The 25,816-nt window shown below is 38.7% G+C and overlaps 1 protein-coding gene across 2 annotated transcripts; it reads left to right on the top strand.

Annotated features, from left to right (window-relative positions):
• Nucleotides 1-47: 47 nt before the first annotated feature.
• vezt (vezatin, adherens junctions transmembrane protein) lies at nucleotides 48-25,171 on the top strand. 2 transcript variants are annotated; one of them, XM_041780637.1, is made up of 12 exons: nucleotides 48-191; nucleotides 1,351-1,488; nucleotides 9,472-9,561; nucleotides 9,649-9,833; nucleotides 10,269-10,553; nucleotides 13,368-13,514; nucleotides 13,752-13,899; nucleotides 15,014-15,426; nucleotides 15,637-15,830; nucleotides 19,102-19,205; nucleotides 19,387-19,594; nucleotides 21,863-25,171. In XM_041780637.1, exons 1-12 carry the CDS (start codon nucleotides 156-158, stop codon nucleotides 22,411-22,413), a joined length of 2,499 nt encoding a protein of 832 aa, XP_041636571.1. In that variant the 5' UTR covers nucleotides 48-155; the 3' UTR covers nucleotides 22,414-25,171. The 2 variants fall into 2 exon arrangements, with proteins under 2 accessions (XP_041636571.1, XP_041636570.1); XM_041780636.1 differs by having other exon boundaries at nucleotides 13,356-13,514.
• Nucleotides 25,172-25,816: the final 645 nt, after the last annotated feature.

Below are 25,816 nucleotides of genomic sequence, written 5' to 3'. Positions count from 1 at the left end.
GAGGAAGCGGCAGTTGAACTGAGGCATTGTGGGGAACGTAGTTCCAATTGAAGTTTAGCAACCGGCTAACTACCAACTTCTCAACGGCTGTTCTTGACTGCTGTCGCCTACAATTTCAGAATGCTTGACGGGCTTTGTATAGATGGCGGAGAGCAATGACTGAGGAGTTTGATGAAGATGTGGTGTTTGAGGTTTGTATAAACGCCGCTGCTTGTTGACGAAACTTGTAATTGATGCTTTGTCATACCTCGCGAGCCCTGAGGTGATGTATACGTTGGGTTCTTTAACGGCTGCTAGCTTCCTCAGATAGCTTAGCGAGCTTGTAGGTGTGCTAGCCTCTCATTAGCAGCCGTTTGCCCTGTTGCCATGCGTTGACAAACCAAAACAAATCCACATATTTGGCTGCCTTCTTATTATTTCCCTGCCAAAGAGCTTTGGTGGTCATGAGAGAGGCTGAGCTGGGTGCTAGGTTGCTATTGTTGCTGGTGTTTCATCAGACTGGTTGTTAAAGGTAGGGTGGGGATGACCAGATCCAATGCGTCGGTTCTGGATCTAAAAAAAAAAAAATCTTCACATACACGAAGCTACATCTGGATGGTGACAGCATGAGCTGCGACTTCGTGTGACAATGCATGTGAGTAGCATTTAAATGCTTGACAGCTGCTTTCTAGACCTGCAGCATTCAATGATGACAGATGGTTGAATTAATGAAAATGTGATGCTCCCGCAGCTGACCACAGACACCAAAACACAGCACAGAAATGTTCTCAATGCAGCTGGGGAGAACTGGGTCATGCATCTGTAGGACCAGTCCTATCATGGGATATTTTTCCTCCTCTGCTTATTTCATGGCTGATTTGGATGTGAGCTTTCTTTGTTCGGGGTAAGAAAGTACAAGGTCTGTGTATAAGACGATAAGGTGGTTACATGATGGATTGTGTCTACATGAAGTCCGGTTTCCACGCAGGGGAGAAGAATTTAGAGAAATACAGGGTGGAGGTAGAATCTCAAAAGACAGCACTGGCCTCTGCGTGCATATATGATGATTTACAGATTCATACGTGATGACACTTCTGCTTTACAGCAATCCTCCAAGAACAAGAAAGTACGCTGCATGCTTGTGAGAAAGATCCTGGTGATTCCTCTGGGAAGGTAGACCAGCTTGACAAATGCTTTTCCTTTGCTTATTGCACACCTTTGGATACACACTGAGAAAAACTAGTGCGAATGTCAGCTCAATCTACGTCAGAATCTATCCCCTTCATTCAGTTGGAACTATTCTGTCCACTACTCACTCCTCTCACCTGTCATTCTTCAGCTATGTTTGAATATCCCTCTTTTTCTTTGCAGAACTCGCCTCTTTTCCAGTACCTGCATGATTTAGGACACACAGACTTTGAGGCATGTCCAACGGCATCACAGGACGAGGACTATGGCGGACAAGAGGGAGACGCTGCATCTCTTGATGAAGCTTCACAGAAAACTAAAGTAAGTTCTTTTTTAAAACTTCCACACAATATCAACATGATACCTGTCTTTCCCCTTTCTCCTGTTGAATCAACTAGTTAATTTCCCTAAAACATTTTTCATCTTTGATATAAAATTTAAGTGTCTCAAAGGTAGTATGTTTTATACACAAGGACCTTCAATTTTGTTAAATCTATAATCTAACTGAACTTGGCAACATCAAGCCCATCATCACTGACAATTCTGAAATGAACCAGCAAACTATGAAAGAATTAGAAGAAATAATTAAAACTGAAGTGCATTTACAAGACTAGCAGTGTGTTCACATGAATTATTTACACATTTATAAATATTGTAATTCAGCTATAAGTGCATCTTCCATGTCTTGGTGAAATGGTTGTCATATTCACCTCTTACCATATCATTTTTAATCAAAATAGATGTGTTAATTAATTAATTTATTGTCTGATATGAAAGGTCCAATACATAGGCTATAATTTAAGATGAACATAAATGTGATGTTGTCTATGGATGGACCTACTTCATTCATCCTAAAATAGATCATCAAATGACTAAGATAAATCATTAATTAGAATCAGAATCAGCTTTGTTGGTCAGGTTTCACATCTGTGAAATTTGACTCAGATTAACTTCACTCCTTGTGAACACTGTTAAACATTAGGTATTAAACTAATAAACTAAAACACACCGGCTGTTTATTTCGACTTGGCAGTGGCATTTTAACCAACATGAGATCTCACAGAAACTCGCTTGTTCAAATATATCTGTAGAGGAAAACAAATGTGGAGGAGGGTCAACATTTAGTCAGCTGTTTGCCCTAATGTTGCATGACTTTATCAAGACATTGTAAAGGCACTGGTGTTGTTGCTTTAATTTCACCAGCTGGTCTTCCTTGTCAATTTGCACATTTGCTTGTGGTGTGTTTCTGTTTGCTGCAATGTTTGAAGCTGTAAAAGTATGCAACATTCAGTTGATGATGCTACCTGGTCTGCTCGCTTTATGGTTATCAAAGGTTGAAGGCAGCCAGATCTGAAATCTTAAATATCACTCAAGGGCACCAAATGCACCAATAGATTTGGATATCACCTATATTGGCCCTGTGGACAGGCAACAGCACGTTGACAAATAATCAGCATGAACAAATGATGGTAAAAGAATTTCATCTGTTGTGTAGAATCAGTTTAAATCTGGCATCCAGGGAACCAACTGCTGACTCAGAGACAAGTTTTTCCAGGTAGAAGATGGGAACTGTCAGACAAACTCAGATCTGTTTTTGAGGTCAAACATAAAAGAAAAAAATCTGCATTTTGGGAGTCTTTCATCTAATATTAGTGGTTGACAATTACAGTTAAAATCATAATTTTGGCTTCCAACAATCATGGAAATTGGATCACTGTTTGGTAACTGATTATTGGGCCCAGGGTATAATAGTTTTGCATTTTTCATTAGTTTTAATTTTTATTTAGTTTTACCTTTTGTTTTAAATTTCAGTTTAGTTTGTATTAGATTTTGCAGTCAGTTTGTTAGTTTAGTTTTTATTTTAAAAAATGCTTCTTTTTGGTTTAGTTTTTATTAGTTTAAGTGTTAGTTTCAGTTTTTTAAGCAATATGGATGCTTGTCAGGACCCTGATCCAAAAGTGCTCTTCACTTTTCTTTTTATGTATTCAATTTTGATGTTTGTATAACACTTCATTGTGTTCAGTCTTCTTTCATAAAATCAGGCCACTTCACCCTCTCCCTTCTTCGGTTCACATGTCAATCAGTCTTCTGCTGTCAAAGACTAAAACTAAGGAGATTTTGTCTCTAATTATATTTTATTTTAGTTAGTTTTGTCAGCACAGTATTAACTTTTAGTTTTCATTTTTTCTTGTAAAAGTTAGTTTTTATTTAGTTTCAGTTAACTCAAATGGTTTTTAGCTTTTAGTTTTAGCTATATAGTTAGTATTAGTAAACTATAATAGCCTTGTTTGGGCCACATGCCATGTGCTTGTTTTATTCATGTTTTTTTTTTTTTATTTGTAGCAAATGTTTATTTATTTATTTATTTGCAATGGCACTACAGCAATAATACTTAAAAACATGGTTAGCTAATTAATTTCTGTTTATTTATAAAATAATTTTTTACATTAAAATATTTGAAAAAAATATTTTCATATATTGCTTGTTTTCCAAAGTGCCCTGAAAAATCAAGTTCAATAAAGGCATTTGATTTAGATTATGTGAACTCAGTGAGTAATAATGTTTCATAGTTGTGATCTTGATATCAGTTAAATTGATCACAATATCATTTTTTGCCATACTCAAGCATCCCTAGCTTGCATTGATTTTCAGCCCTGATTTTCACAATTGGTGTATCTCTTCTCTATATCAAACATGTTTGATATACTAATTGCAGTGCAGGGAAGCTATCACTTAATTTGGAGTAGTAAATAATAATATTGGCATCTCGCACTTTAGGATGATTTGGACAAATAATCAGTTTTGATAAACCTTGTATCGAGTCATGTCCCCTATCAATGGGAAGAAGGGCAAATTGGGCCAAAATTGAGCCTAAAATCATCTAGTGTGTGGCCACTCCTACTGGAACAATGTTTTTTATGACAGAAAATTGAAATAAGAGCTAAATATCACATCACTTCATTAGTATATTAATTTTTATTCATTAGTTAGTAGACAGGCCAACATTCTGAGTATTGGAAATTATTTTTTCAGTGCAAAATTGCACGAAATTCTCTGGTTGTATGCCCTACTTATCTCATTTTCTTTCATCAGTAAAAAGATTAGTGATTATGATTTAGTTTTAGCTGTTGGTTTCAAATTTCATGAAGGTAACAAAAACTTAGGAAAAGTAATGTTTGTTCTGTCTGGGGGTTCACAGTTTAAATAACACAATACAATGTCCGTACTCACATTGTTATTACCCTACCCATATGTTAAACGTTGAAGTAGACTGAAAAAAAATACACCAGTATTTGGATTAATAAGCCAGTAATGAAAATAATCATAAATAGACCTCTAGAATAAATGAAACAGTCTTCTTATCCATAGACTATATGTATGAAATAAAATCAGTCTACACATTTCAATGATAAACACCCCATTTATGTGGACTGACTTTCAGGGTGCAGCCCTAACTGCCCCCCAAAAAGAGACGGACAGTCTGTGCCACTGCCTTGGGGCTGTGTGTGTCACTTTTTACTGTTTGACCTGTGCAGTCAGACAGAAAGTAATGCATTTGTTGGTTGACTCCATCAAATCCATTGTGTTACATTAACACCCACAGACTGTTATGTTCCCTGGCTTACATGTTTTGCTTCTGTCAGACAAGAAAAGACAAGAAGGGCTTCCTACTCACAGATGCAGGTATTAAATATTTTTGAATACACGTTCTTTACTTTGCAACAATACTCAGAAGATTCCTGTTGTGCATCTCTCTCCTGCTGTTGTTCTGATCTTACCAAAGATAGCACAAATACGATTACTGCTGCCATGCTCTCTGACGTTATTCCTGCCTCTGTGAGCATCCTCTGACAATCTGTGTGCTCCTATTGATGTCATCTGTAAGTCTGTTTTATTGGATTTGTGTGCACTTTAACTCTGCAGTCAAAGCAACTTGTAAAGTCCCTATTTTTACTGATCAAGTTGTAATGAATGTAGTTTGAGTTGAGCTGTGGTTCATACAGACATTTAATGTGTCCTGGGATGCTCTGAATCACATGACACAGCCCACCCCTGTTCTGGACAGGAAACGTTGTGTTTGCTTCGTTCAGGAACTTTCCGTACTTGTCATGCTTCCTCTCTGGTACGCTGTTGTTGTAAGGAGTTAAAGATTGGGATGTGACAGGAAAGCTTTTGGCTTCGTCTTTCTGTGACTGGTTTCCTGGAGCTCTGATAGAGTTGGAGCCAAACACCTTGTCCACATAGACGGACGAGTTTGTGTGATGAATAAACAGCCACATTGTCCTGTCAGGTCATACATGTGGTATGTACAGTATGTGTAATCATCCATGACCTGATTCTCGGACACCTGTGAAACCATGTAAGGTAACTTGTATGTTGAAGCGTGTGATATTTAGAAGAGGAAGGATTAAGTGAAACTCAATGAAAGGAGGAACACAAAGGTTCTTGGTTAAAGTCCACAGACTGGTTTTCAGAAATGATGGAGACAACAATTACCTCTATATGACAATCAATACAGCTTTTTTTATTGTACCTGGTCAAACTGGAAGTAGGTTTCGGGTTGCTCTTTGAAATAAATAAAGACTGAATGTTCAGCATACATTTTATATGAGCAGACCTGCAGTAATGGCCAGAAAAAAAACATCTCTTTTGTAGTTTAACATGAAGCCAACATTACTGGGGTGAGAGGTGCATGACACATCAGATAGGGATAGATTAAAAGACAACATTAATATAGTACATCACAGTACTTGATTTGCACAATATGACATGCCTTTAAAAAGAGGATGCAGAATTGATATATTTGTTGCTGCAAATTACTTTCAGTTTTAGCCCTTCACCCACTCAATTTTTTCATTGCTGTCTCACATGTTTCAGCTGCCCTTGAAAGCCAGTTGGGAGAATAGCAAAAACTCCTTTAATCAAGAAAACATTTTAGTGTGGTTTGCTCTTCTTTTAATAAGGAAATGTTGTCCAGTTCTACAGCTGCATCCGTGTTAATCTGTTCCCTGGTCTTCATTGTTTACAGGCTTTCAGTACAGTTAAACCATTCCCATAGCTAGTACCTCTGTCTCTTCAATCTACACTGATTGGTCTGGCTTTTCTCCAGCCAGTTAATCAAACAAAGCCCAATAAAGAGATTTCATCTAACCTTGCATCAGTTACCTAGGAGGGTGGGGGGTCACTTTCTGATGAGGGACGGGCTTGATAAATGAGCACTGGGGTCAGTCGCACGATGGCGACGTATTAGTAATAGTTGTGAAGATTATACTATATTATCACATCTTCTTTAGTTAATATATTTGTGTTTATATTATAATGATGACAATACTTACAATACATTTATTTGTATACCACTTTTAAAAACAGGGGTTTACAATGTGCTTTGTTAAGAATCACATCATAAGGGCCCAAAAATTTGCTCGTACTATATGAGCAAATCAAAATTCATACATGGCACCTAAGGAATCCCTTTTTTTCATCATGGGGCTGCAAAAATCTTCACAAATATAAAGAAGAGAATGAAAAATCTTCTTTCTACCCCCCCCCCACCCACACACACACACACACAAAAACAGCAGTGTTCCTTCCTTAATTATATTCCTCAAAAATAAAAGACATATAAAAGATTTGAATGGTGGAACCAGTATATAACCCTTTGTCTGATAGATTTACTATCATATCCTTCTGTCTGTGCTGTGTCTGTTCTCTTACATTGTGGTGTTGGAAGCTGCAGAGATTCCTGTGTGACAGCAGGAGAATACTGATGAGTAAGAACTGACTGTGCCAGTCAGCATGTAATACAGTAAAGAGAATGCTGCTGAGACATATGAGAGTTAATCTGTACATGGTTTACATCATCTCTGTTGGAGCAGTGCGTGGGAATAGACAGTTTCATGCTCTGGAGAGGACTGAGCAGAGTTGTGGCCTACTTGTGTCGGATGTTTGGGCATACCCAGTCCTGAAGCTTTGCCTCCAATCACTAATCAATACCACTGCAGCCCTTAGACTAATAACACTTCTATGCCCCCTGTGAGAAAAGGGTCAGTGTGCAGGCTGCTCGGCCTGAATCAATAACTGCATGCAAACTGGAGCACATACAAAGATATCTGCAGGATTCTACCATTTATATCTGAAGAGAAACAGTGTGAACGTGAGGCCTGGGTTAATACAACACATTTCAAAGACTCTACAACATGCTCTAAGCATATTAGCATAATCTAGATCTCATTTCTGATCAGGCCATACTTTGTTTTAGCCTCTTGCATGAACAACTTGCTGCATTTCAGATCAGTATTAAGTTGTTTTTGCATCAGAATGTGAGCACACTTTAAAATTTGTGGCACCATGTCGCTCTGGTTGTGTTTGGATGTCTCAGACTGTTTAGAGGAGGAGTACACAGTCCTGGGAATGCAGCAACTTTAAATAGGCAAGACATAAAACAAAAGTTAGTGTGTTTCTGTGTTGTGTTTCCAAAAAGGGATGAATAAACTTGTTTCTTTTTCCGGAACTAAAAGAATCTGTCTTCTTCGTCCTTGAGACATGTATTTTAAATGTTTTATAGTTGCTGAAAATGTAAACATTCAGTTAAAATACCAAAGAATTTGACAAATGTGGTTTTGTGCAACTGCAGAGCTACACAGGAGTGTTTTTTACAAACACACATTACTCTTATTGTTGTTCCCCAAAAGAGTCTGTCTCCTGGGAGACTCCTTTGTACCGTGAGTGAGGTTGTTTGTTAGTGCACATAACTTTTAACTGATACGTGATTCCTTGGAAGTAGACCCAAGAAAGAAGAAGCATATGAATATGAGTGAAAGACTTGCAGTGAAATATTGCAACCTCAGCTCCAAAAATGTTTGGGCACTGTGTAAAATCTAAATGGAAACAGAATGCAATGATTTGCAAATTTCATAAACTCAGATTTTATTCACAATAGAACAGAACACATCAGATGTTGAAACTGAGACATTTTACCATGTCATTGACAATATAGCCTAAGCTCATTATGAAATTTATGGCAGCAACACTTGTCAAAAAAGTAGGACAGGGCCATGTTTACAATAGTATAGCATCCCCTCTTCTTTAAAGGTGCAGTGTGCAATATTTAGCCTAGTAGCATTTAGCAAAACAAGCTTGGTTAAAATGAAACATAACATTTATAAGTAGATTGATCCAAATTAGTGTTGACATCTGATAACACATTTTTTAAATTTATGTTTTAAATTAACTCAGAATAAGCCTTTTATTCATACATAGGGAGGGTCCCCTCCAAGGACGCTGCCATCTTGGATTTTTGCATTTTGCCTGTTTCTATGGCACCATAGAGGGAACAAAAATAAGAATTAAGCATGTATTGATTTTTAAACTTCACTGGTTTCCACAGTTATCACCAGAGAAATGATCATCACACTCCAGAATTGACTGTTAGATGTTGATAGTCCCAATTTTACACACTGCACCTTTAATAACACTCTGTCAATGTCTGAGAAATAAGGAGACAAGTTGCTGGACTTTTAGGAGAGCAATGTTGTTGCATTCTTGTCAAATGTAGGATTCTAGTATCAGAGGATTTAAAAAAAAGAATTATTTCAAAATTTTCATCTGACCACAGAACAGTTTTCCATTTTTCCATTTTCCAGAGTCTTTCTGAAATAAAGACGGGCAAAGGTTCACCAATGTGGAAAAATCTACATCTAAAAATTGCATCGTAAATAATTCAGGAAAGTGTTTCTCAGTGTAAAAGTGTGAACACTTTGAATATCCCACCATCTATAGTACATAATATCATCAAAAGATTCACAAAATATGGAGAAATCTCTGTGTAAAATGGAAAGCTGTTCTGTGGTCAGATGAATCTAAATTTGATTTTTTATCTTTTTTTTTTTTTTAAACCGCGCTAGAATCCTACATCAGACAAAAATACGACGACATTCCTCTCCTTAAACTCCAGCAATTGGTCTCCTCACTTCCAATATGTTCACAGACTGTTATTGAAAGAAGAAGGGGTTCTACACAATGGTAAACATGGCCCCAGTCCCTACTTTATTGAAATGTGTTGCTGCCATTAAATTCCAAATGAACTAAAATTTTTCATGAAATTGTAAAATGTCTTAGTTTCTTTATCAGATATGTTGTTTATGTTTAATCATGAATACAATATGGGTTTATGAGATTTGCAAATCACTGCATTCTGTTATTATTGTCAAAAATATTTCAATGTAGAAAGCTCTGTACTAAATTTGAATCCAGGCAGTGTTTAATTGATTGCATTCCAACCTCTCCCCTGTGTATGATTGGCAGGGAGGACGTTTGTGGAGACTGGCTGAAGCCCTGTGGAGATGGAGTCCGATTCACCAGGCGGCTGCATCTAATAAGCTGGGGCAGCAGCTGGTAGGTAGAAGAAGAACAGCAGAGGAATGCTGGTGCTATAACCTGCATTTTTAAGCACTTCTTTCATGTGTTTCTCCTTTCTCGTAGGACTGCGTGTTCGGCCAGTACTCGGTGAGGTGCATTCTGGATCAGGATGTGCTGCTGCAGGAAGATGTGGAGCTGATCGAGCTGTTAGACCCGAGTCTGCTCACCCTCGGATCGTCTCCCTCAACCTCGTCCAGCCGAGCAAACACCTTGCCAAAACCAAGCCTCATAGCCAAGCCCTCACTATGGTAAACTGTTAAGACTGAGCTTCATAGATGTACGATGAATGGGAGAAAAGGGCCTCTTAAGGATTGAATACATCCCCTTACATCACCAACATAAGCTAAAATTGTAGCCTTAAAGCTAATCATTTGTTATAGCTTTTTAAAGTGAGGTGTTTCAACTCAGAACATGTATGTGAGCTCTGAATTTTTCATTGAAGCCAAGCATTAAGATTCTTGTAGACAAGATAAGAAAATAGACTGTTGACAAACATACAAAATGACTTGTTGAGCTCTTCAGTAAGTCAGAATCGCCTGTTTTTTAAATTCTATATTAGTTTTGTTTAACCCCAAATTAAGATTACCATGTAGATTTCCTTCATAGTCAGCCAGTCATTGTTGCTGACATGATCTAAGTCTGTCTTAAGGTTGCACTACTCTAAATTCTCTCCTGCCCCTCAGGGACATGGCTGGTCTGGTTGGCCTGGCTGCAGTCCTGCTGGGTCTCTGCTCCGCCTCTGACAGCCTGTGGTCACTGGCAGCAGCTCCTTGGGGCCTAGCACTGCTGGGCTGGGTGGGGCTGCGGGGGTTCATGCTGTGGAGACTCGGCCGCATGCAGAGAGCCGTCCACGCACGGGCCACACAGCTCCAGACTCTGGTCCACAACAGCAAGACTCTGACGGGACTGTCTCGCAAAGCCCTACGCCTGGTTCAGGAGACCGAGGTCATCTCCAGAGGGTTCACCCTGTAAGTGTTCTCATTTTATATCTGCTCTCACCTCACCCAATCACATGATGCTAATGGGCATTTCCTGTCATGTCTCCGACTGTCACTTCCTGGTTCAAGCCTGCTTAGTTGATTCACTCCTTTGTTGGCACTTGTAGTTAGTTTAGATCCTCAGAGAGTCCGTCTGATCTATGTTAGCATTTTTTAGATCATTGTTTGTCTCTTTGTAGCAATGACTGTATATTAATATGGACTGCATGTCTCTTTCTGTTGTACAATAATGAAGCCAAAATTACCCTGTGACAGTTGCTGATATATTGCCCCGTAATGTGAAGCCAAGTCAAACAGGAAACTGACTGATGGAAATTCATATTCAACACCTTATTCACTAACTAAAGTGTAAATTTTACTTACCATTAAATCATCAAAGATCCCTCAGGTCATAACAGAGCAAGATATTGTTGCAGGAGTCTACACGTCTGTTTATGTAAAGTTTTATGTCTATCTTTAATGTTTATGTTTTTTGTTTTTTTTCCCTCAATTTTCTTCCTCTACTCTCATAATCAGATAAAGATAATAATTAGTAGTGGCACAAAGGGATATTTTGGTATTTTTGATGTTGAATTTTATTAGGTACTTGGCGATAGTAGTGCCATTAATCTCCAGGGATTTTAGAGAGCATTGCTCCTTCAACAGGACATGCTTGGGGAAGCTAGGCTATACAGTGCCTCAGATGGTTATAGCTACTCTGCATTATTTAGCTAGTCTTAGGCCTAAATGGGCCCAAAAAAACAAAGTCTGTTCACTTGCACGCTATATCGATCATTTTTGAAGCTCTTCATTTTTTACCCAAAAAGTCTCTGTGTTTGGAACTATTTTGCAATGCCAGCTTTGGCTACCGGCTATGTGCTTGTCCGCCTCAACGTATCTATGCCAGTTTTTGTGTCTGTGGCCTTGTCAGAGAAAAAACACCAAATTAAATTTAAAGTAGTTATTTCAGCAAAGTTTTCCACTACAACAGCTAACACAATGTTTTCAGAAGGTAAACATAAAATTCTGACTGTAGCTTGTCTACTTGTCAGCCATTAAGGAATGAAGTGTCATCCATAAACTTTTCTGGATGATAAATTCCCATTCAGCCCTTCTGGTAGGAGTCAGTTTATCCAACTTATCCTTAGAAAATTTAAATAGGTCCATAAAACCCTTGTATTCAGTAGGGTAGGGAACTCTGGATGGGGGAGTGATGCAGGCTGCAGGCGTCTGTAAGCCACTATTTTCGATCAGAAATGTCCTGAAGAAGTGTTTTTGAGATCTAGTCCTGACAGCTCAGTGGGTGTGGGCTCAAAGTTTCCACGCCCAATGTAACGTGGGATCTCTCCTGCTTGCCAGTCTCTCCTAAAGTTTCTCTCCCCACATCTGCAGAAGGAGTACCTCTGTCTACCCTGGCGCATAAAAGTATCCCCTTGTATTCACAGTAAAAGGCACGTTACCACCAACCAAGTCAAAATGGCAAATTTTAGTGTTGTTTTAGATTAGTTACTACTTGTTTCCTCTGATTAAGCATGCCAACCAAACAGCTTATCAGATCGATGAGACAGAAGAGCACATAGCCGGTGGCCAAAACTCGCATTGCAAAGTAGTGCCAAACACAAAGGCTTTCTTAGTAAAAATAAACACCTAAAAAAGGGTTTGATATGGCATACAATTTTGCCAACATTAATTTTTGGCCCATTTTTACCTTAAACTTGCTAAATTAAATGGGTCAGCTATACCTGTCATGCCATATAGTCAAGCTTCTCCGAGTGTTTCATTCTTAAAGGAGGAATGCACGCTGACATTTCTGGATTCTAATGGCACTGCTATTGCCAAGTACCTCATAAGACCTAACTACAAAACAGAAACATCCCTTTAACATCTGCTCTTTTTTGTGTCGAACAAGTTTTAAAAACAAAACTTTTCAGGCAAATGAACACCTGGACGTAAATCAGTTAAATAATACACCATCATGACAGAATCTTGGCAAGATAAAATTGTTGGATGTGAATTTAAATTTTTTATTTTGTTCATGTCCCATCTCGTAACATGGATGAGACAGGATTTATGATCTGTACTACTAGCAGTGGGCAGAAGGAGCTCTAAATGTTTTGGCTTTACTCTCAGGTGGCTGTTACTCTGTCCATCTTAGTACACAGTCAGTGGTTTGTAGTGTTAACATTGTCCATAGAAAATCACTGATTTTGTTGTATTATACTTCAATCACAAGTAGGAGAAGTTTGACATTGTCGGACATTAGACTACAAAATTGGTACATTCCCATGTCTGCAAAGGAAAGATGAAGCCAAAGCAAGCAGCCATTGAGCTTAGCTTTGTTTAAAAACTGGCATCGGTAAGCCTGGATGTCCAAAGCCAACAAAATCCTTCAAACAAAACTTCCTTTTTGAGCAACAGTAGGTATAAGCTTCCTCCCAGTGTTTTCCAGTCTTTGGATTTAGTTAAAGCTAAAAAGTTGCAACTGTTGCTTCATATTTATCACACAGACATGGGAGTAGAATCAATCTTGACATGTAACTCTCTGTAAAAAAAAAAGAAAAAAAAAAAAAAAGTAAATAAATAAGCACATCAGCCAAAGTGTCAAGCTGTTCCTTCAGTCATATTGTCTTGTCATCACAGCTGTGTTTGTTTCAGCGCTCCTGTGTAGTGATCACGTCTGAATTGTCCCAGTCTGTCAGTTTTGTCGCCTTTAGTGATGTGCTGTTCAGTGTTGTATGTGCCCCCTGCCTCTTTGGGACGTCTCCACAGTTGTATCACATTTCACTTGTCAAGTTTGCTCGACAGGGTGAGTGCGGCCAGCTCCTTTAGCAGGGCGGGGCCAGGGGCAATGCCGAGGGGCCAGCAGCTCATCGGACTGAGGAAAGCACTGTACCGGGCACTCCGATCGGCCTTTAGAGCCTCACGTAGAGCGACTTGTCACATGCTCAAGGCATATCCTTTACCTGGAGAGAAACAGTTTAAGATTATCTAGTATCAGAAAGAATCTATGTGTTTATTTGTGAAGTGAAGGGGAAATTTCTTGAGGAAAAAGTAAATTTGGTCTGATCTTTTGAGTTAGCACTTGTTACTAGGCAGATACCCTTTGATTAATTTAAGGGCATACTTTTTAGCCAAAAATATGTGCAGAATGTTTTCACTAAGTCTGATGTGTCCTTAACTCCTCCAAACGTTCCCGCTGAACTCTGAGATTGATAATGTGACCAACTACGTGTCTGCGGTGCCCCTAAAAGAACTTGGGCTCGGCCTTGGTATCGAACACCTTGGGGATGAGCAGGCTCAAGAGCTGACGGACGACTACAGTCTGCCTGCCCTGAAGGTAAGACCCGAGGATAAACAAGAGATTAATGAGAAGGGGGAGGAACAACATACAGGTGTGGAAACAGAAGATAAACATTAGCAACACAGAGCAAATGAAACAGACGATGTAATTATGGTCATTTTTTTCTTAATTTGATCACAAGTATTTGATGGATGTTTTTAAAGCGATACCTGAATCAAGATCCAGCCAAAGTGGGAATCTTTCACCTTTAAAGGAAAGAGTGTCTTATAGTTATAGGCTATAGTTATAGGGCTAGCGTGGAAACTCAGAGTGGCTAACCTAGCATCCAACAGTAACAAATCCTATACACATCCTACACACACACATTAATGCCTTCAAGCAATTAGGTCAGAAATTAACGTATCAAAAGCTTTAATTGCATCAATCACATGTCAGTTTGTCAGTTTCTGGTCGTGCTGTAGTGAAAGACACAATATGTAGAACTTTTGCACTGGAATATCTTTATTGATTGAAAAAGTGATTTGTGTGTCATATTTTTTAACTGAGGTCTTTCAGTATCTCAAATATTTCCAAAAGTTTTCAAAGTCAGAGAAGTTAAGACCAGCACTGCTCAGTGCCATCCACACCTCTGCGGCTTCCTTCTGCGCTACCACTTCTTCTTTTGAATTGAGGACTTGTGCACTCTTGCGTTGCTTCCAGTGCACATAAGCATCCTGGGATCACTTCCAGTGTAAACCGTCATTTCTCCCTCATTATGAGTAATCTATGAATGAAAGAAAAAACAGTTTTCTGTTCAGTCAATATACTCCTATGATGTGCCGTTTTTATTGAGCGGAGTCCTCAATATAAAACAAGAAGCAAACAGCAGAGAAGGGCAGAGCTGGGCAACTCTGGTCTGTACTCAATTCAGTTCAAAACTTTATTACAGGCTCTAGGTCCAGAGAATATATAAAAAACAATACAAAACATGCATAAAAAAGGACAGAACAATACATACATGTTTCCATAAAGGTACAATACTAGGTAATAAATTAGATTCAGTATAAAAAAATCATAAAAATAAGATCACTCATCATATTTAAAGAAATTTTGCTGATTTATGTCAAAAGATTGTTTTAAATGTATGAATGTTGTTTATCTCCTCTTGCAGATGCTGTTTCAGCTGTGGGTGGGACAAAGCTCTGAATGTTTCCGTAGACTTGCTCTTCTCCTGTCGCCCCAAAGAATAGAGGATTTAAAGGAGGAGAGTACCAAAGGAGAAACTTCCCTCCCAACTTCTTCTGCTCCTCCTTCTCCTCCTCCTCCTCCTCCTCCCCCTTCTCCACCTTCTCTTCCCCTGCTCCATCGGTCCATTGCTGCGGTGACCGAGCCCCTCCATCATGCCCTTGCTACCTGCCTAGGGGAGGTGCAGCGCAGCTACGACTTCCACCGACACTTTGAGACCCAGCTGAGGGCGGCAGGCTCAGACAGGATGGGCAGAGTCAGGGAGAAATGCCGAGAGCTCAACACCCTGCACACCTCCATCAGGAGTCTGCAGCTGCACCTCAAGGCCCTCCTCAGCGAGTGAGACACACAGACACAAACATGTCATCTAGACTGCCTCAATCGACACCTTCTGTCTAATGAGATGAGAATTTAATGACCAGTTTTGGAAAACTAGGTCATTGCACCAGCAGAGCTATAATACACAGTTGTAATAACAAATATTAAAGATTTGTTTTCTCATTAAAATTGACCTCTTTCTGCCTTCTCTCTGTATTTCATAATCTTCAGAATGATCATCCTGGAAGATGACCTGGAGAAGCTGATGGTGGCCAAAGAACCGACAGAGCTGTCGTTCGAGGGCTACCAAGAGCTCAGTGACCGCCTACACCAGCTGCAGCCTCACATGCAGGCCAGCACTGGCTGCTGGGAGGACACAATCAGCCAGGTGGAGCGCATGTTGAGACGGGCCAATGCCTGTCCAGGTGAGCTATTGCCAACAAAAAACATGCACACTATGTGCTTCTGCTAAAATGTCCTTAATATTTGTATTCTTTTCAGAAAAATGGCTACTAAAAATAATTTGCGTAAGACACTTTTTTATTTCTAACAACACAGCCACAAATACAAAAATAGAAAATGGGAGCAAAAATAATACCAGATTGTAAAAACACTACAACAGAGTAAAATATACACAAAAGACTGACACCCTGAAATAAGAAAGAAACGTGTCCATGTTGGTCCAGATAATGATAATGTCTGTGAATCAAATAAAGGTCACAGGGAGAGTGCATGAATCCCAGGCAGCACACAGCTGACTAAGGTACATGGTAAATACTAAAGAGCAAAGACCAAAAAGCATCAAACAGTGCCACTCTCAGTAGTACATTAGAGTAAAGTGCAAAACTAACAGGCTTAAACCATTAACAGTTTGACATTTCTCCTACTAATCAATGAAAAGACCCTAAATCTTTGGATGAATTTTAGACCAACATTGCCTGATTTCTGTAAGATATAAGCAGGGAATAATGTTATTTAACAGTTTATTAAAACAGGGAGGGGAGGCTTATTTCAGTGCTAATTTCCTCAACTGAAACTATAAATAAAAATGTTAGTCAGCCATGAGGAAGACGAGACATAGACTAGGTAAAATTAGATCTTTGATGAAAATCTCTGACAAAAAGTGAGGGGATTTTTTTGGTCAAGGAGACAGAATTAGACTAGTTTAGATGTTGTCTGAAATTCAAAATCCATGATATGAGAGAGAACAAGCTTTAGGTGGACTGAATCTGTCGCTTCTACCTTTCAGCTGTAGAAAGCAGCAATACTGGGTTTTGCAGGGTGCATAACACATATGTTTGATTTGCACCAGGTTCATGCAAAGAGATTAAGTGTTTTGACAAAATTCTAAGGACCTTTTATGGATTAAAACTGGTCTAAAATATTTTTTTGTTTTCTTCTTCTAAAACCAAACCAAACTAAAATGATAAAGAATAGAAATGACTAAAATGTGACTAAAAGTAAAAGGTAAATTCAATCTTAAGACTAAATGTCAAAATGAATAACTCTCTTCACAATTATAATACAAAACCTCAGATTGTTGTAAAGCAGAGAGCAGGATTAAAGAATGATTGTAGTGTCCCAATATCCCAGCAAGGCAGTCAGGACTTAGATTCTTTGCAGATGACACCACAAAGCGGAAGAGGACACCTGTTGGGGGTCAAGAAGTGATTTCTACATAGAGAAATGCTACCAAAAAACTATGTTTTGAGCTGTTTACAACTATGCAAAGCGTTCGGTCATGCAAGACATTCTTAATTCTTAATTGCTACTTTTCTGTCCCAAAAGCAGGTAAACACTCAGGCAAAAATTAAAAAGTACAAAAAAATTAGAAACTCATGGAGAAACAGCAACAGGCACAGATTAAAAAAGCATGGACAAGCAGTGTCACACCCCGGTCCATTCCTACAAAGTGACCATGTTTGGTTCAGTATAGTTTGCCATGGTTTGCACATTTTAACTCTGATCTTACCCATGTGTCCTTAGCTGATGTCTGTCTACTCACATTTGTTGTAATGGGATATCCTCCTCTTTAAAGAGATCAAAATTGTTTGGCTCAGCTCAGTAGAGTTGGTTGTTTGGCTCTCAAACACCGCTTTACTTTTTAACAGTTTGAATTTTTAAATGTGGATCAAATAACAACAAAGTATGGAGGAAAGGAAACTGGCACTCAAACAGGAGCTAGCAAAACAACTGTGATAGTACATGACTGTTTAAATTAAAAGCATGCTTGGGACAAAATAAGTATTTTTTATCTGTTAAAGGGGCTTAGCTAGCCTCTCTGCTCAGTATAGACTACTCAAGAGTCATGTCTCCCTCCATCTGGTTAGATGCTGCTAGGGCTGTGGGAAAAAACAACACTTTTTGTAAAGTGGGTTTGTACTCAAAATTTGCTGATGATAATTGCAGTGTAATAGTCCATTTAGAGCTGCAAAGTACTAACTTTCCTCTATTCCCATCCATTCTAATCGCTGTCCCCCATCTCCTGACCCCAAACGGATATTCAGGATCTTGTGATTGGAAACAACCTATCATATATGATATTCTACAGCTGAAAAATATTGTCAGAAAGTCTTTAAGTTCATGGTATGTACAGAAAAGATGCCCTAGTGTCTTATCATCTAATTTACACTTATCACAGGTTGCAGAAACTGGAGATAAAAGCCTGTTAAAGCCACTTTTGATACCCATTTATACATTAAAACCAAAAGTACCATACCAGTAAACACTGACTTTTCTAACACTAACAACTTAAAGAAATCATTCAACATTTTTGAAAGCAAACTGGGCCATAATGAGAAGACTGATAGGCTTCAGTACATGTATATTAAATAGAAATCTACAGACAACAGATAGCTATTCAAACTTAGACATACACTAAAATCAGAGGGAAACAAATGTCTGTCTACCTACCAGCTCTCTAAAACCTTCCAGATCACTAGTTGATCTGGCTGTGAAAGTCACAGTAAAACCAACAAAGCCAGTCTCCCTGCAAAGAAATGTTTCAGGAGTTTTTATATCATTTGAAAAATAGGGATTATTCAGTTATTTAGTACTGAGAGATGTTTGAAGGTTTATTTTTGCTAACTTTGGACATGGCTTACCTTTCTGTTTACTCTGGCTTCCTGTGTTTTTACTAAGTTTAAGCCAACTGGCAGCAACAGATCTGCCCTATTTAGCTATCACGTCATTTCCACACAGAAGAATGGCATCAATAATCTTTCCTAATGTCTCCTAAAATAAGTTACCAAATGTTTGAATTATTCCTTTAGATTTCTATGACCCCAGTTGAATTTGAACTCCAACTTGTCACTGTTTTCTGTAGATTTTCTGGGACTTTCCATAGATTTTCATGCAAGCTTAGCATGTTAAGCTTCCTAAAGCACAGGAGGTTCAGTGCTAGGTCACAGCTTTAGTCTCACATGTCCTGCAATTCTCAATACACCATAAAATATTCACAAGACACGGCAGTGACACCCCTCTTGTATTATGCAGCTTTCCACATTTATTCTGGGTCTATTTTTAGCTCAGACTTCCTCCTTCCTTTACAATGACTCAAGACTGCTGCCAGTCGTGGAGGAAGTCGCTCCTTGACGATATAGGACAAGAAACAGACCATTCGGAGCGCCAGTACAAAGCTGTTAAGGTCATTTGTTTTTGTTGTGAAAATAAGGTCAGTTCACACAATCACTGCAGGTAACGCTGAGGCTCTGGAGCACTGTGGACCCTCGTTACAGGAGATTCCTGCTCCTCCATCTTACCCGCTGATCCTGGACCAAGATCCAGTGCCAGAGGAGCTGGTAAGATGAAAATATGCACCTTTCATCTGGCGTCTGTCACAGTTTCCCTCTTAAACACCACAATCCCCATCCTTCAGTAAAGATTTCCCCCAGTACTGCTGTAAAACTGACATCAAACAACCTGTTTCATTCATTTCTGCTCTTGTCATCCATTTCTTGGATGTTGATCTACCTGAATCAGGAGTGGGAGGCTTACGTGTCCGACTCAGACTCTGACGGTGAAGGTAGAGATTCCTGGTCAGACATGTTATCACCGGAGGAACGGGAGCGTCAGCGGCGGGAGAGGGAGGAGTCCCGCCGTGTCCTGTCTGAGCTGAAAGCTGTGCTGGGCTTCCGCGCTTCAGAGGGGGAGAGGATGAAGAGGAAGCAGCTGCTCTTCAACGACCAAGGTCTGCAGTCACATATCTCATTTGTCAAATGCGATGATTGTGACTGTACTGTGGACATTTTTAGCATAAGAGGGTTTGGGTCCATTTATTCTGAGGGTCTTTCAAGTGTAGTTAAGAACACAAAAAAGTGCTATTCTCTGAAGTAAAGTCAATCGAAATAGATTAAAACAAAGCCTGAATAAGAGAGAGGAAAAAGGCCATCTCTGCAATTCTGCAATTCTCTGCAATTTCTGACAACAAAATGATTTTGTTCAGACATATTTTGTCTTTAACTCATTAAGTTTTCAAAAGTAACAATATTTATCACTTTAAACTTGCTTTGTGATTCCTAAAACACTTCTTACATCTTCAGTACAGTTTAGCCATGGTTGAGCACATTGAACTCTGATCTAGCCAATGCTTCCTCAGCTAAAGTTCGTCCAGTCTCGCTCACTGTGACGGCAAATCTGTCTCTTTAAAGAGATCCAGATCATTTTGCTCAGCTCAGTAGAGCTTGTTACTTGGCCCCCAAATGGCACTTTATTTGGTACAAGTTTTTTGTTTAAAATGTAAATTAGATAACGATGAACGATGGAGGAAAGGAAACTGGCACTGAAATGGGAGCTAGCAACCATGGCACACATAAAAGAGCTGTTTTGTAGCACAGGCTTGTCATGAACAGCACATCACTCACTTACTTGATCACTTACCCCCACAAGGCTTATTAAGTTAATAGTATATCACCCTTTTCAATTGAAAGCATGTCTGTGACTAAATGAGGAATTTGTTATATGTTAAAGGGGTTCAGCGAGCCTCTTAGCTCAGTTCAAGATTCCTCTAGACTTTTTTTCTCCCTTCATCTGACTTGATGACACTTGGAGGTCTGCAGGGCTGAGTAAATCCTGATATTGATGGACTCCATGCCAGATAAATCGGTTAAAATGTGGAGAAAAAAAACACTTTTTTGTAACGTGTAGGGATCAAACTCAATGTATGTTGAAATTTTCTGCTGATAATTGAAGCATATATAGTTAAGCACGAAATTATTCATACCACTGTCAATTTTAAGGAGTTGTGGAATTTTCTAATTTATACAGCAGCTCTCCACCCAACATATGTGATAGGATAGCTTTTGATTACTAATTGTTCCCCAGTTCCCATTCATTGCCAATGGTTTTCCCTCACTACCTGACCCCCAACATACATTTGTGCATCACCAGACTCGCGTAACTGCAAAGAACCTTTAGTTACCTCCTCGTAGGGGTGGGAGAAAAAAAATCGATTCTTAGATGAGTTGTAAGTTAGAGATGGAAGATTCTGAATTGATGGATAAATGTCCCATAATCGATTATTAAATATTTAATATTGTGGAATAGCCGGAACAAAAAAGTAGAACTCTGACTCATTTCAGATATGTTACAAGGAAAGGATGCTGCTACCTTTGTTTCAGTGCAATTGTAACTTTCCAGTTTACACACTTCTTCAATTAGAGGATAATAGATGTTTAATTTATCTCATTTTTTTTCTAAACACAAAAAAATGCACCAATAATCGATTAAGAATTGAATTGTGGCCCTATGAATTGTAATCGAATTGAATCTTAAGGGGCCTAAAGATTCCCTCCTGTACCTCCTTGAGTGTTTCCATGTTGTTAGTTTACATCCCACACATCAGCTAGTTGTGTATGGCCTAAGGTCTCTGGTGTACCCTCTAGTGGTGTCCCCTAGTAACATGCGTCACATCCAGGCAAGTTTATTTATCCAACCCCAGTTAAACTGGCTTCTGTGTGATAGCTAACATGAGTAACATTTATTGGCCTCATTACTGATAGATTAACATTATATGATGATAGCACAGCGCAGTGACTCAGTAACATAACATTCTTTTATTCACTGGAACAAGAAACTTCTTTGTGTCAGTTTTTTTCCATTGTAGAGGGGTGGGGTAGTGATGCATCTTTCCCATGACTCCCCACTGCTCTTGATGTCATCCTTTGTTATTGTTTTGATTGAGACCCCCCTGGTGGCAGAATTTACACTCTTAAAGGCAGAAACTGTCATCATAGTGCTAGTGTGATTTCTAGACCTTTTTACTTTGTGTTTCCTACTGAGACGATCCAATTTTTGTTGGACAGGGAGAAGATGTGTGAAAAGGCAACTCAGGGGCAGCCTGTCCTGAAAGTGCATGTGTAAAATGCATTAAAGCCATTTAAATGTACAGTTTTCCCAAAGAAAGTTCAGTTATGTGCACCAGTTTAACACTAAATTTTTGTGTTTCTGCTTTTTTCAGCTGCTGTAGCACCCTCAGCCTGCTGTGAGGCTTCAGATTCCACCACATCAGACGCCGTGACCTCTCTGAGATCAGTAGAAACCTGTGACGATGAAGGAAACCACCTCTCAGAGCGGCCCGCAGGAAGAGACGGGGAGGAAGAGGAAGGAAGAGACGGCAGGGTGAGGCCTGACCCCACTGCTGAGCCGCTGACAGAGTTCAGCTGCGGCTCCGAGGCAAAGGAAGGGGATCTAGGAGGAGCGTCTGTCTGCACACGAGGAGGAGGAGGAGCGTCAGAGCTGCATCAGTACGACGGCGTCCCGGAGGAGGGCGAGGGGCAGAACGGTTTGGACTGCTTCATCACGCCCAAAATCCCTGCTGTCTCTGTGATGGACAGACTGACAGAGATCCACGGCTCAGCGGCTCTCAGCTTCAGCTCGGCCATCGCTGCACAGGTGGCGGCACGCTCACACTCGCTCATCAACATGGAGGAGCAGACGTTTGGAGATGAAGAAGATGAAGAAGAAGAGGAGGGAGAGGAGAGGGACAGACAAAGCCTTGAAAAGGACTGAAATAAAACCTCGCTGCTGTAACGAATCACTGAGCAGAGACTGTATTTATGTCTGATGTCTGGGCATCTGTATCGATGGGTCTCGTGTTACATCTTTAATGTTTCTCAGAAATGTATGCCAATCTCCGTCGCCCATCCGTCCACGTTACTGTTCATCACCCACGATTCTTACTGCTCTTTAGCTGTTCAAACTCAGGTACCAGAACCACTAAAGCAACATCTGGCCTTACAGTGTTTGGGTCAGAAAACCAGAATGTCTGCAGTGTACTCGGTGACATCCACATAGTGTTTATCGTTCACAATCGTCCAACATGTGTGGAAACAAAGATTGTAAGAAAATAAAAATGAGCATCATTCATAGAAAAATAGAAGAGAAACGTTTGTAATGACAGTCATTTTCATGAATCACTGTGATCAAAACACTCCAACATTAGTCAATGTGAGTTCAGGGGTGGAGATAGAGATATTAAACAGATGTGTTCAGACAGAATCACAAAATGTATCAATTAAGATGTCAACCTTAAGGGTGGTAAATTTGCAGGAAGATCTGTCTGCATGTTTTTATCTGTAGCAACAAATTTAAACTTACAGATGATTAAATTCTACAGAGGTCAACGAGAAAAGACGAAAAGTGAGTGTTTATTATTCAGTTTGTAAGAATGAAAAAATAACAAACAAAAAACAGCCCAAAAGCAAAAATAATGTTCAAAAAATATTTGGTAAAGGAATTTAAAATTGATGTTTTTTATTTTTATCTTTTTTTTTCTTTTTAATTTTTTGACTTTTTCTATTAAAAACACTGAGACTAATTAATCTGTGATCATATTAGTTGGAAAGGTTGTCAAAATGTTTGATACTTTGAAAATTTTGTTATCAGCCTTGTTTTAAAAATATATAATCTCCTATATTTAAACTAATGATGGTAACAAAAAATTCAAAGAATTATCTCTTTCATGAGACGGGTGCTTAGCTACAAAGGCCTATTAGAGTCACTTTTAAAAAGAAAAATAATAAAGATCAGTTAATTGAACACTGGATAAGCTAAAAAATTCTGTGTTTTTATTCTAGTAATCAACACAATAAAAACCAAAACATTTTGAGTTTTTTTCTTGTATGCTTACAACTTAACTCCAAAATTCAGAGCCTGGTTTTCAGTAAATTTAAAACTTTAAAATCTCAAAAAATTCATTTTTTTTTCTTGTTAATAGACAACTTGATAAGATCACAAATTCTCATAAATTTTCAACTCAAACTTAAAGCTTAACAACTTGGAAATTCAAAGTTTGTTTTCTCATATTTTTACAACTTTACAATCTTAAAAATTTCAATTTTTTTCTTGTAAATTGAAAACTTGATAAGTGCTCACAATGTACACAGTTTAAATCCAAGAATTTTGAGGGGTTTTTTTCTTGTAAAGTTCAGTCTTTATTAACATTGGAATTCTGAGTTTGGTTTAAACTTGGTAAGCTGAACAATTGAGAATTTTAGTTTGGTGATCATTTCGGTTTTTTTTTTTTAATGTATGGAAACATAGAATTCCAATTTCAATTTTAGACCTACTATTCAATTAACTTGGAAATTTTGAACTCAGTTTTTGCTTATATTTATGACTTCAAATCTAAAAATTTAGAATTTTTTTAATGAATGGATCCTTTTTTTACACCATACTAAAGAGAGGAATTAATCTTTTATTAGTTAAAGGTAAAATCTTACACTGTATTAGGCAGTGTGCAATTTTTGATAACTGAAAACTACAAAATTAAAAATATTTGGTGCCTGAGACTTCTGTTTTTGATGCCATAGTATCAATTCAGATTTTTATATTGAGCAATTTGAATTGTATCATACTTTAAAGTGTAAAACTCTGGTGACTTGACAATCCTGATATTCTCCTTATATTTGGTGATTAGAAGACATTTTTTTAAACTTGAGCTATGCTAGCCAGCTACATGTAGCAAAGTTCTCCCTGAGCAAAAATGACCCATTTTTAGAGAGTTGGTAACCAACTAACCCCAAGGAATTGTTATTTATCAGGATTAAAATAGTTGAAATTGAACCTAGCTGCACTTCTTAGATAAATGATTGTTGCTCTCTGATGTTATTGTTGGTTTCTTTGAAGATTTTTGGCCAATCCACCATAAATCTGCTGTTGATTCTGTCTGAACACGTCCCTGGTGGAAGGCCAAACTCAGCTGAGATTAATCCTGACAGACAGATATGTAAGCCCACAACTGTGGAAGAAGAAGTAAAAATTCTATTTTTACTATGAGTGCTTTATTTTTGTCCATCCATCCCTGCTGTGTGACTGGACGTAGCAAGGGTTCACGATGACACAGGGGTGAAATTTCATTCATTATTTGAGCTAAGACATTACTGTATTAAGTGTGAAGAGATGCTGTTTTAAGAGTGTGATTACACATGGACAGATCAAGAGGACTTGTTACTGATTCGACACTTTATTGAATGAATTGTGTGGCATGAATTCACTGAACTGTGCTGCTGTGAGGTTAAAAAAAAAATCAAATACTTGTACGGGTTTAGAATAAAAAGAAGAGGTCTTCTCTCACGTGAGGGCAATCTTAAACTCTCTGTTTCATATGAAGTTGCCATAATAGCCCTGATGTATGCCTCTGCCCTGTCCTCCACCTCTCCAGTCTCTCTTTGTCACCATGTCTGCCTTGTCCTGACCCCTCCTGCACCCTCTCTCTGGGGATGAGGTCCCCCCCTCCTGCATTTTCCAAACGTGAAATAAAATACCATTCTGGAAGTGTTCGTTTCATCTTCAAGTCTTTTCTGGGGCTCGTGTTTCAGACACTCTCATGGTGTCGGGGTTAGAAACAGGTCTGGTGAGTCACTTGATATGTTTTGTAGGATTTTGCATTTGTCTCACTCACAACAGCTGGTGCTCCCCTTTAAAGACACTACTGCCTTGGAGCAGTCAACACAAAGACTTTACATTTAAGAGACACATGAGAAGGGAAACAACAGATTTCAGCAGCTAACTCTTATGTTTTAGTTGGCATTACACCAGTGAGCTTAAACTTTGATTATCATGAAAACCACCCACTCTGAGGCTGTCTCTCCAATAAATTGTGCATTAAGTAGCGTACATGCCAACATTATTAGGGGTATTATTTTATTAGGTCATTTTTGCAGCTTCTCTGCCACCTTGTGGTCAATTTTAGAGCTTCAATATTGCAGGAATTTTACCTAAAACATAGTAATAAAATAATCCATACACAGTAAGTGTGTGAAATTTTGAAAATTAACTATTTTCAGATAACATCAGTATGTTTTGATAAATGTTTGCATCTTAATTTTGTCAGATTCAACAACTTATTAATCATTTTTATCTAACCAAGGTTATTTAACTATTTTCAAATATATGTATTTTGATTGTGATA

This window comes from Cheilinus undulatus, linkage group 23 (genome assembly GCF_018320785.1).
Source record: "Cheilinus undulatus linkage group 23, ASM1832078v1, whole genome shotgun sequence".
Classification (NCBI taxonomy): Eukaryota; Metazoa; Chordata; class Actinopteri; order Labriformes; family Labridae; genus Cheilinus; species Cheilinus undulatus.
This window is presented reverse-complemented; position numbering and strand designations above follow the sequence as displayed.